Raw genomic sequence first — 12191 nt, 5'->3', positions numbered from 1 at the left:
AGGTCAACAACCAGAGGTCAACAACCCGAGGTCAACAACCAGAGGTCAACAACCAGACGTCAACAACCCGAGGTCAACAACCCTAGGTCAACAACCAGAGGTCAACAACCAGAGGTCAACAAACCCGAGGTCAACAACCAGAGGTCAACAACCCGAGGTCAACAACCCGAGGTCAACAACCCGAGGTCAACAACCCGAGGTCAACAACCAGAGATCAACAACCAGAGGTCAACAACCCGAGGTCAACAACCAGAGGTCAACAACCAGAGGTCAACAACCCGAGGTCAACAAACAGAGGTCAACAACCCGAGGTCAACAATCAGAGGTCAACAACCCGAGGTCAACAACCAGAGGTCAACAACCAGAGGTCAACTACCCAAGGTCAACAACTCGAGGTCAACAACCCGAGGTCAACAACCCGAGGTTAACAACCCGAGGTCATATCCCAAGGTCAACAACCCGAGGCCAACAACCTGAGGTCAACAACCCGAGGTCAACAACCCGAGGTCAACAACCGAAGGTCAACAACCCGAGGCCAAAAACCCAAGGTCAACAACCCGAGGTCAACAACCTGAGGTCAACAACGCGAGGCCAACAACATGAGGTCAACAACCCGAGGTCAACAACCTGAGGTCAACAACCAGAGGTCAACAACCCAAGGCCAACAACCCAAGGTCAACAACCCGAGGTCAACAACCCGAGGTCAACAACCCGAGGTCAACAACCCGAGGCCAACCACCCAAGGTCAACAACCCGAGGTCAACAACCAGGGGTCAACAACCAGAGGTCAACAACCCGAGGCCAACAACCCAAGGTCAACAACCCGAGGTCAACAACCCGAGGTCAACAACCCGAGGTCAACAACCAGAGGTCAACAGCCCGAGGTCAACAACCAGAGGTCAATAACAAGAGGTCAACAGCCCGAGGTCAACAACCAGAGGTCAACAACCAGAGGTCAACAGCCCGAGGTCAGCAACCAGAGGTCAACAGCCCGAGGTCAACAACCAGAGGTTAATAACCCGAGGTCAACAGCCCGAGGTCAACAACCCGAGGTCAACAACCCGAGGCCAACAACCCAAGGTCAACAACCCGAGGTCAACAACCAGGGGTTAACAACCAGAGGTCAACAACCCGAGGCCAACAACCCAAGGTCAACAACCCGAGGTCAACAACCCGAGGTCAACAACCCGAGGTCAACAACCAGAGGTCAACAGCCCGAGGTCAACAACCAGAGGTCAATAACAAGAGGTCAACAGCCCGAGGTCAACAACCAGAGGTCAACAACCAGAGGTCAACAGCCCGAGGTCAACAACCAGAGGTCAACAGCCCGAGGTCAACAACCAGAGGTTAACAACCCGAGGTCAACAGCCCGAGGTCAACAACCAGAGGTCAACAACCAGAGGTCAACAACCCGAGGTCAACAACCAGAGGTCAACAACCCGAGGTCATCAACCTGAGGTCAACAACCCGAGGTCAAAAACCCGAGGTCAACAACCCAGAGGTCAACAACCCGAGATCAACAATCCGAGGTCATCAACCCGAGGTCAACAACCCAGAGGTCAACAACCCGAGGTCAACTACCAGAGGTCAACAACCCGAAGTCAACAACCCGAGGTCAACAACCCGAGGTCAACAACCAGAGGTCAACAACCCGGGGTCAACAACCCGAGGTCAACTACACAAGGTCAACAACTCGAGGTCAACAACCCGAGGTCAACAACCCGAGGTCAACATCCCAAGGTCAACAACCCGAGGTCAACAACCCGAGGTCAACAACCCGAAGTTAACTACCCAAGGTCAACAACCCGAGGTCAGCAGCCCGAAGTCAACAACCCGAGATCAACAATCAGAGGTCAACAACCCGAGGTCAACAACCCGAAGTCGACAACCAAAGGGCAACAACCCGAGGTCAACAACCCGAGGTCAACAACCAGAGGTCAACAACCAGAGGTCAACAACCCGAGGTCAACATCCCGAGATCAACAACCAGAGGTCAACAATCAGAGGTCAACAACCCGAGGTCAACTACCCGAGGTCAACAACCCAAGGTCAACAACCCGAGGTCAACAACCCGAGGTCAACAACCCGAGGTCAACAATCCGAGATCAATAATCAGAGGTCAACAACCCGAGGTCAACAACCCGAGGTCAACTACCCGAGGTCAACAACCCAAGGTCAACAACCCAAGGTAAACAACCCGAGGTCAACTACCCGAGGTCAACAACCCGAGGTCAACAACTCGAGGTCAACAACCAGAGGTCAACAACCCGAGGTCAACAACCCGAGGTCAACAATTCGAGATCAATAACCAGAGGTCAACAACCCGAGGTCAACAACCCGAGGTCAACATGCCCGAGATCAACAACCAGAGGTCAACAACCCGCGGTCAACTACCCGAGGTCAACAACCCAAGGTCAACAACCCGAGGTAAACAACCCGAGGTCAACTACCCGAGGTCAACAACCCGAGGTCAACAACTCGAGGTCAACAACCCGAGGTCAACAACCAGAGGTCAACAACCCGAGGTTAACAACCCGAGGTCAACAACCAGAGGTCAACAACCCGAGGTCAACAACCAGAGGTCAACAACCCGAGGTCAACAACCAGAGGTCAACTATCCGAGGTCAACAACCCGAGGTCAACAACCCGAGGTCAACAACCAGAAGTCACCAACCCGAGGTCAACAACCAGAGGTCACCAACCCGAGGTCAACAACCAGAGGTCAACAACCAAAGGTCAACAACCCGAGGTCAACAACCCGAGGTCAACAACCCGAGATGAACAACCAGAGGTCAACAACCCGAGGTCAACAACCAGAGGTCAACTACCCGAGGTCAACAACCAGAAGTCACCAACCCGAGGTCAACAACCAGAGGTCACCAACCCGAGGTCAACAACCAGAGGTCAACAACCAAAGGTCAACAACCCGAGGTCAACAACCCGAGGTCAACAACCCGAGATGAACAACCCGAGGTCAACAACCCGAGGTCAACAACCAGAGGTCAACAACCCGAGGTCAACAACCCGAGGTAAACAACCAGAGGTCACCAACCCGAGGTCAACAACCAGAGGTAAACAACCAAAGGTCAACAACCCGAGGTCAACAACCCGAGATGAACAACCAGAGGTCAACAACGCGAGGTCAACAACCCGAGGTCAACAACTCGAGGTCAACAACCCGAGATGAACAACCAGAGGTCAACTACCCGAGGTCAACCACCCGAGGTCAACAACCAGAGGTCAACAACCTGAGGTCAACTACCCAAGGTCAACAACCCGAGGTCAACAACCAGAGGTCAACAACCCGATGTCAACAACCAGAGGTCAACAACCCGAGGTCAACAACCCGAGGTCAACAACCCGAGGTCAACAACCAGAGGTCAACTACCCGAGGTCAACAACCCGAGGTCAACAACCAGAGGTCAACAACCCGAGGTCAACAACCCAAGGTCAACAACCATAGGACAACAACCAGAGGTCAACATCCAGAGGTCAAATACCCGAGGTCAATAACCCGAGGTCAACAACCAGATGTCAACTACCCTAGGTCAGCAACCCAAAGTCAACAACCCGAGATCAACAAACAGAGGTCAACAACCAGAGGTCAACAACCAAAGGGCAACTACCCGAGGTCAACAACCCGAAGTCAACAACCAGAGGTTAACAACCCGAGGTCAAAAACCCGAAGTCGACAACCAAAGGGCAACAATCCGAGGTCAACAACCAGAGGTCAACAACCCGAGGTCAACAACCAGAGGTCAACAACCAGAGGTCAACAACCCGAGGTCAACAACCCGAGGTTAACAACCCGAGGTCAACAACCAGAGGTCAACAACCCGAGGTCAACAACCAGAGGTCAACAACCCGAGGTCAACAACCAGAGGCCAACTACCCGAGGTCAATAACCCGAGGTCAACAACCATAGGTCACCAACCCGAGGTCACCAACCCGAGGTCAACAACCAGAGGTCACCAACCCGAGGTCAACAACCCGAGATGAACAACCAGATGTCAACAACCAGAGGTCAACAACCAGAGGTCAACAACCCGAGGTCAACAACCCGAGATGAACAACCAGAGGTCAACAACTCGAGGTCAACAACCCGAGGTCAACAACTCGAGATCAACAACCCGAGATGAACAATCAGAGGTCAACTACCCGAGGTCAACAACCCGAGGTCAACAACCCGAGGTCAACAACCAGAGGTCAACTACCAGAGGTCAACAACCTGAGGTCAACTACCCGAGGTCAACAACCCGAGGTCAACAACCAGAGGTCAACAACCCGAGGTCAACAACCCGAGGTCAACAACCCAAGGTCAACAACCATAGGTCAACAACCAGAGGTCAACATCCAGAGGTCAACTACCCGAGGTCAACAACCCGAGGTCAACAACCAGAGGTCAACTACCCTAGGTCAGCAACCCGAAGTCAACAACCCGAGATCAACAGAGGTCAACAACCAGAGGTCAACAACCAAAGGGCAACTACCCGAGGTCAACAACCCGAAGTCAACAACCAGAGGTTATCAACCCGAGGTCAACAACCCGAAGTCGACAACCAAAGGGCAACAATCCGAGGTCAACAACCAGAGGTCAACAACCCGAGGTCAACAACCAGAGGTCAACAACCCGAGGTCAACAACCAGAGGCCAACCACCCGAGGTCAACAACCCGAGGTCAACAACCAGAGGTCACCAACCCGAGGTCACCAACCCGAGGTCAACAACCAGAGGTCACCAACCCGAGGTCAACAACCCGAGATGAACAACCAGAGGTCAACAACCAGAGGTCAACAACCAAAGGTCAACAACCCGAGGTCAACAACCCGAGATGAACAACCAGAGGTCAACAACCCGAGGTCAACAACCCGAGGTCAACAACTCGAGATCAACAACCCGAGATGAACAACCAGAGGTCAACTACCCGAGGTCAACAACCCGAGGTCAACAACCCGAGGTCAACAACCAGAGGTCAACTACCAGAGGTCAACAACCCGAGGCCAACAACCTGAGGTCAACTACCCGAGGTCAACAACCCGAGGTCAACAACCAGAGGTCAACAACCCGAGGTCAACAACCTGAGGTCAACAACCCAAGGTCAACAACCCGAGGTCAACAACCAGAGGTCAACAACCCGAGGTCAATAACCAGAGGTCAACAACCAGAGGTCAACAACCCGAGGTCAACAACCAGAGGTCAACAACGCGAGGTTAACAACCCGAGGTCAACAACCAGAGGTCAACAACCCGTGGTCAACAACCAGAGGTCAACAACCAGAGGTCAACAACCAGAGGTCAACTATCCGAGGTCAACAACCCGAGGTCAACAACCCGAGGTCAACAACCAGAAGTCACCAACCCGAGGTCAACAACCAGAGGTCACCAACCCGAGGTCAACAACCAGAGGTCAACAACCAAAGGTCAACAACCCGAGGTCAACAACCCGAGGTCAACAACCCGAGATGAACAACCAGAGGTCAACAACCCGAGGTCAACAACCAGAGGTCAACTACCCGAGGTCAACAACCAGAAGTCACCAACCCGAGGTCAACAACCAGAGGTCACCAACCCGAGGTCAACAACCAGAGGTCAACAACCAAAGGTCAACAATCCGAGGTCAACAACCTGAGGTCAACAACCCGAGATGAACAACCAGAGGTCAACAACCCGAGGTCAACAACCAGAGGTCAACTACCCGAGGTCAACAACCCGAGGTCAACAACCCGAGGTCAACAACCAGAGGTCACCAACCCGAGGTCAACAACCAGAGGTAAACAACCAAAGGTCAACAACCCGAGGGCAACAACCCGAGATGAACAACCAGAGGTCAACAACCCGAGGTCAACAACCCGAGGTCAACAACTCGAGGTCAACAACCTGAGATGAACAACCAGAGGTCAACTACCCGAGGTCAACCACCCGAGGTCAACAACCAGAGGTCAACAACCTGAGGTCAACAACCCGAGGTCAACAACCCGAGGTCAACAACCAGAGGTCAATAACCCGAGGTCAACAACCCGAGGTCAACAACCCGAGGTCAACAACCAGAGGTCAACTACCCGAGGTCAACAACCCGAGGTCAACAACCAGAGGTCAACAACCCGAGGTCAACAACCCAAGGTCAACAACCATAGGTCAACAACCAGAGGTCAACATCCAGAGGTCAACTACCCGAGGTCAACAACCCGAGGTCAACAACCAGAGGTCAACTACCCTAGGTCAGCAACCCGAAGTCAACAACCCGAGATCAACAAACAGAGGTCAACAACCAGAGGTCAACAACCAAAGGGCAACTACCCGAGGTCAACAACCCGAAGTCGACAACCAAAGGGCAACAATCCTAGGTCAACAACCAGAGGTCAACAACCCGAGGTCAACAACCAGAGGTCAACAACCCGTGGTCAACAACCAGAGGTCAACAACCAGAGGTCAACAACCAGAGGTCAACTATCCGAGGTCAACAACCCGAGGTCAACAACCCGAGGTCAACAACCAGAAGTCACCAACCCGAGGTCAACAACCAGAGGTCACCAACCCGAGGTCAACAACCAGAGGTCAACAACCAAAGGTCAACAACCCGAGGTCAACAACCCGAGATGAACAACCAGAGGTCAACAACCCGAGGTCAACAACCAGAGGTCAACTACCCGAGGTCAACAACCAGAAGTCACCAACCCGAGGTCAACAACCAGAGGTCACCAACCCGAGGTCAACAACCAGAGGTCAACAACCAAAGGTCAACAATCCGAGGTCAACAACCTGAGGTCAACAACCCGAGATGAACAACCAGAGGTCAACAACCCGAGGTCAACAACCAGAGGTCAACTACCCGAGGTCAACAACCCGAGGTCAACAACCCGAGGTCAACAACCAGAGGTCACCAACCCGAGGTCAACAACCAGAGGTAAACAACCAAAGGTCAACAACCCGAGGGCAACAACCCGAGATGAACAACCAGAGGTCAACAACCCGAGGTCAACAACCCGAGGTCAACAACTCGAGGTCAACAACCTGAGATGAACAACCAGAGGTCAACTACCCGAGGTCAACCACCCGAGGTCAACAACCAGAGGTCAACAACCTGAGGTCAACAACCCGAGGTCAACAACCCGAGGTCAACAACCAGAGGTCAATAACCCGAGGTCAACAACCCGAGGTCAACAACCCGAGGTCAACAACCAGAGGTCAACTACCCGAGGTCAACAACCCGAGGTCAACAACCAGAGGTCAACAACCCGAGGTCAACAACCCAAGGTCAACAACCATAGGTCAACAACCAGAGGTCAACATCCAGAGGTCAACTACCCGAGGTCAACAACCCGAGGTCAACAACCAGAGGTCAACTACCCTAGGTCAGCAACCCGAAGTCAACAACCCGAGATCAACAAACAGAGGTCAACAACCAGAGGTCAACAACCAAAGGGCAACTACCCGAGGTCAACAACCCGAAGTCGACAACCAAAGGGCAACAATCCTAGGTCAACAACCAGAGGTCAACAACCCGAGGTCAACAACCAGAGGTCAACAACCAGAGGTCAACAACCCGAGGTCAACAACCCGAAGTCAACAACCAGAGGTTAACAACCCGAGGTCAACAACCCGAAGTCGACAATCAAAGGGCAACAATCCGAGGTCAACAACCCGAGGTCAACAACCAGAGGTCAACAACCAGAGGTCAACAACCCGAGGTCAACAACCAGAGGTCAACAACCCGAGGTCAACAACCAGAGGCCAACTACCCGAGGTCAATAATCCGAGGTCAACAACCAGAGGTCACCAACCCGAGGTCACCAACCCGAGGTCAACAACCAGAGGTCACCAACCCGAGGTCAACAACCCGAGATGAACAACCAGAGGTCAACAACCAGAGGTCAACAACCAAAGGTCAACAACCCGAGGTCAACAACCCGAGATGAACAACCAGAGGTCAACAACCCGAGGTCAACAACCCGAGGTCAACAACTCGAGATCAACAACCCGAGATGAACAACCAGAGGTCAACTACCCGAGGTCAACAACCCGAGGTCAACAACCCGAGATCAACAACCAGAGGTCAACTACCAGAGGTCAACAACCTGAGGTCAACTACTTGAGGTCAACAACCCGAGGTCAACAACCAGAGGTCAACAACCCGAGGTCAACAACCCGAGGTCAACAACCCAAGGTCAACAACCATAGGTCAACAACCAGAGGTCAACATCCAGAGGTCAACTACCCGAGGTCAACAACCCGAGGTCAACAACCAGAGGTCAACTACCCTAGGTCAGCAACCCGAAGTCAACAACCCGAGATCAACAAACAGAGGTCAACAACCAGAGGTCAACAACCAAAGGGCAACTACCCGAGGTCAACAACCCGAAGTCAACAACCAGAGGTTAACAACCCGAGGTCAACAACCCGAAGTCGACAACCAAAGGGCAACAATCCGAGGTCAACAACCAGAGGTGAACAACCCGAGGTCAACAACCAGAGGTCAACAACCAGAGGTCAACAACCCGAGGTCAACTACCCGAGGTCAACATCCCGAGATCAACAACCAGAGGTCAACAATCAGAGGTCAACAACCCGAGGTCAACAACCCGAGGTCAACAACCCGAGGTCAACAATCCGAGATCAATAACCAGAGGTCAACAATACGAGGTCAACAACCTGAGGTCAACATCCCGAGATCAACAACCAGAGGTCAACAACCAGAGGTCAACGACCCGCGGTCAACTACCCGAGGTCAACAACCCAAGGTCAACAACCCGAGGTAAACAACCCGAGGTCAACAACCCGAGGTCAACAACCCGAGGTCAACAACTCGAGGTCAACAACCCGAGGTCAACAACCGGAGGTCAACAACCCGAGGTTAACAACCCGAGGTCAACAACCAGAGGTCAACAACCCGAGGTCAACAACCAGAGGTCAACAACCCGAGGTCAACAACCAGAGGCCAACTACCCGAGGTCAACAACCCGAGGTCAACAACCAGAGGTCACCAACCCGAGGTCACCAACCCGAGGTCAACAACCAGAGGTCACCAACCCGAGGTCAACAACCCGAGATGAACAACCAGAGGTCAACAACCAGAGGTCAACAACCAAAGGTCAACAACCCGAGGTCAACAACCCGAGATGAACAACCAGAGGTCAACAACCCGAGGTCAACAACCCGAGGTCAACAACTCGAGATCAACAACCCGAGATGAACAACCAGAGGTCAACTACCCGAGGTCAACAACCCGAGGTCAACAACCCGAGGTCAACAACCAGAGGTCAACTACCTGAGGTCAACAACCCGAGGTCAACAACCAGAGGTCAACAATCAGAGGTCAACAACCCGAGGTCAACAACCCGAGGTCAACAACCCGAGGTCAACAATCCGAGATCAATAACCAGAGGTCAACAATACGAGGTCAACAACCTGAGGTCAACATCCCGAGATCAACAACCAGAGGTCAACAACCAGAGGTCAACGACCCGCGGTCAACTACCCGAGGTCAACAACCCAAGGTCAACAACCCGAGGTAAACAACCCGAGGTCAACAACCCGAGGTCAACAACCCGAGGTCAACAACTCGAGGTCAACAACCCGAGGTCAACAACCGGAGGTCAACAACCCGAGGTTAACAACCCGAGGTCAACAACCAGAGGTCAACAACCCGAGGTCAACAACCAGAGGTCAACAACCCGAGGTCAACAACCAGAGGCCAACTACCCGAGGTCAACAACCCGAGGTCAACAACCAGAGGTCACCAACCCGAGGTCACCAACCCGAGGTCAACAACCAGAGGTCACCAACCCGAGGTCAACAACCCGAGATGAACAACCAGAGGTCAACAACCAGAGGTCAACAACCAAAGGTCAACAACCCGAGGTCAACAACCCGAGATGAACAACCAGAGGTCAACAACCCGAGGTCAACATCCCGAGGTCAACAACTCGAGATCAACAACCCGAGATGAACAACCAGAGGTCAACTACCCGAGGTCAACAACCCGAGGTCAACAACCCGAGGTCAACAACCAGAGGTCAACTACCCGAGGTCAACAACCCGAGGTCAACAACCCGAGGTCAACAACCAGAGGTCAACAACCTGAGGTCAACTACCCGAGGTCAACAACCCGAGGTCAACAACCAGAGGTCAACAACCCGAGGTCAACAACCCGAGGTCAACAACCCAAGGTCAACAACCCGAGGTCAACAACCAGAGGTCAACAACCCGAGGTCAACAACCAGAGGTCAACAACCAGAGGTCAACAACCCAAGGTCAACAACCCGAGGTCAACTACCCGAGGTCAACAACCTGAGGTCAACAACCAGAGGTCAACTACCCGAGGTCAACAACCAGAGGTCAACAACCAGAGGTCAACTACCCGAGGTCAACAACCAGAGGTCAACTACCCGAGGTCAACAACCAGAGGTCAACTACCCGAGGTCAACTACCCGAGGTCAACAACCAGAGGTCAACTACCCGAGGTCAACAACCCGAGGTCAACTACCCGAGGTCAACAACCCGAGGTCAACTACCCGAGGTCAACAACCCGAGGTCAACTACCCGATGTCAACAACCAGAGGTCAACTACCAGAGATCAACAACCAGAGGTCAACTACCCGAGGTCAACAACCAGAGGTCAACTACCCGAGGTCAACAACCCGAGGTCAACAACCAGAGGTCAACTACCCGAGGTCAACAACCAGAGGTCAACTACCCGAGGTCAACAACCAGAGGTCAACTACCCGAGGTCAACTACCCGAGGTCAACTTCCCGAGGTCAACTATCCGAGGTCAACAACCCGAGGTCAACAACCAGAGGTCAACTACCCGAGGTCAACAACCCGAGGTCAACAACCAGAGGTCAACTACCCGTCGTCAACAACCAGAGGTCAACTACCCGAGGTCAACAACCAGAGGTCAACTACCCGAGGTCAACTACCCGAGGTCAACTTCCCGAGGTCAACTATCCGAGGTCAACAACCCGAGGTCAACAACCAGAGGTCAACTACCCGAGGTCAACTACCCGAGGTCAACTTCCCGAGGTCAACTTCCCGAGGTCAACTATCCGAGGTCAACAACCCGAGGTCAACAACCCGAGGTCAACTACTCGAGGTCAACAACCCGAGGTCAACTACCCGAGGTCAACTACCCGAGGTCAACTACATTACAAGATGCTAGACGCTGCAATGACTAGATGAAAAAACAAGTTTACCAGATCTAGAGTGTCTCTAGGCTAGAGTGGCTCTAGGCTAGAGTGGCTCTAGGCTAGAGTGGCTCTAGGCTAGAGTGGCTCTAGGCTAGAGTGGCTCTTGGGTAGAGTAGCTCTAGGGTAGAGTAGCTCTAGAGTAGAGTGGCTCTAGGGTAGAGTGGCTCTAGGCTAGAGTGGCTCTCGGCTAGAGTGGCTCTAGGCTAGAGTGGCTCTAGGCTAGAGTGACTCTATGCTAGATTGCCTCTAGGCTAGAGTGGCTCTAGGCTAGAGTGGCTCTAGGCTAGAGTGACTCTAGGCTAGAGTGGCTCTTGGCTAGAGTGGCTCTAGACTAGAGTGGCTCTAGGCTAGAGTGGCTCTAGGCTAGAGTGACTCTAGGCTAGAGTGGCTCTAGGGTAGAGTGTCTCTAGGCTAGAGTGGCTCTAGGCTAGAGTGGCTCTAGGCTAGAGTGGCTCTAGGCTAGAGTGGCTCTAGGCTGGAGTGGCTCTAGGCTAGAGTGACTCTAGGGTAGAGTGGCTCTAGACTAGACGTTACACGATTGAAAGAAGAGTGTAGAAGACGAAAGCAAGAGAGAAGGTACGGCCAGTGAGGATTAGGCACTACCAGCACTCTGGCTCTGGAATAGCAGAGTGCTGTATTGAGATTAAGACGGCACTTACCGCCTGCTTCTCTTTCTCACAAGGAAACTGCTCAAGAGTCGTTAGAGTAAGTCTTACAGCTGTGTTGGAACACCTACAACACCTGCCCATGACAGCTGTGTTGGAACACACGGAACACCTGTGCATGACAGCTGTGTTGAAAACACGCAACACCTGCACATGACAGCGGTGTTGGAGCACATGCAACACCTGCACATGACAGCGGTGTTGGAATACCTGCAACACCTGCCCATGACAGCTGTGTTGGAACACACGCAACACCTGCACATGACAGCGGTGTTGGAACACACGCAACACCTGCACATGACAGATGTGTTGGAACACACGCAACACCTGCACATGACAGCGG

The 12191-nt window shown here is 53.0% G+C and overlaps 6 protein-coding genes across 6 annotated transcripts; all 6 read left to right on the top strand.

Annotated features, from left to right (window-relative positions):
- Nucleotides 1-599: 599 nt before the first annotated feature.
- Nucleotides 600-2308, top strand: LOC138368240 (autotransporter adhesin BpaC-like). The gene is made up of 2 exons (XM_069330785.1): nucleotides 600-1234; nucleotides 1387-2308. Exons 1-2 carry the CDS (start codon nucleotides 600-602, stop codon nucleotides 2306-2308), a joined length of 1557 nt encoding a protein of 518 aa, XP_069186886.1.
- An 805-nt stretch (nucleotides 2309-3113) lies between these two features.
- LOC138368238 (variant surface antigen E-like) lies at nucleotides 3114-4139 on the top strand. The gene is made up of 2 exons (XM_069330779.1): nucleotides 3114-3337; nucleotides 3926-4139. Exons 1-2 carry the CDS (start codon nucleotides 3114-3116, stop codon nucleotides 4137-4139), a joined length of 438 nt encoding a protein of 145 aa, XP_069186880.1.
- On the top strand, nucleotides 4136-4765 carry LOC138368236 (variant surface antigen E-like). Its single transcript, XM_069330778.1, has one exon. It carries the CDS (start codon nucleotides 4136-4138, stop codon nucleotides 4763-4765), a length of 630 nt encoding a protein of 209 aa, XP_069186879.1.
- Nucleotides 4766-4831: 66 nt separating this feature from the next.
- LOC138368235 (variant surface antigen E-like) lies at nucleotides 4832-7845 on the top strand. Its single transcript, XM_069330777.1, has 2 exons — nucleotides 4832-5265; nucleotides 7224-7845. Exons 1-2 carry the CDS (start codon nucleotides 4832-4834, stop codon nucleotides 7843-7845), a joined length of 1056 nt encoding a protein of 351 aa, XP_069186878.1.
- A 66-nt stretch (nucleotides 7846-7911) lies between these two features.
- Nucleotides 7912-8619, top strand: LOC138368233 (serine/arginine-rich splicing factor 4-like). Its single transcript, XM_069330776.1, has one exon. It carries the CDS (start codon nucleotides 7912-7914, stop codon nucleotides 8617-8619), a length of 708 nt encoding a protein of 235 aa, XP_069186877.1.
- Nucleotides 8620-9871: 1252 nt separating this feature from the next.
- On the top strand, nucleotides 9872-11171 carry LOC138368232 (zonadhesin-like). Its single transcript, XM_069330774.1, has 2 exons — nucleotides 9872-10137; nucleotides 10346-11171. The coding sequence occupies exons 1-2, from the start codon at nucleotides 9872-9874 to the stop codon at nucleotides 11169-11171; spliced, it is 1092 nt and encodes a 363-aa protein (XP_069186875.1).
- Nucleotides 11172-12191: the final 1020 nt, after the last annotated feature.

This window comes from Procambarus clarkii, chromosome 24 (genome assembly GCF_040958095.1).
Source record: "Procambarus clarkii isolate CNS0578487 chromosome 24, FALCON_Pclarkii_2.0, whole genome shotgun sequence".
NCBI lineage: Eukaryota > Metazoa > Arthropoda > Malacostraca > Decapoda > Cambaridae > Procambarus > Procambarus clarkii.
This window is presented reverse-complemented; position numbering and strand designations above follow the sequence as displayed.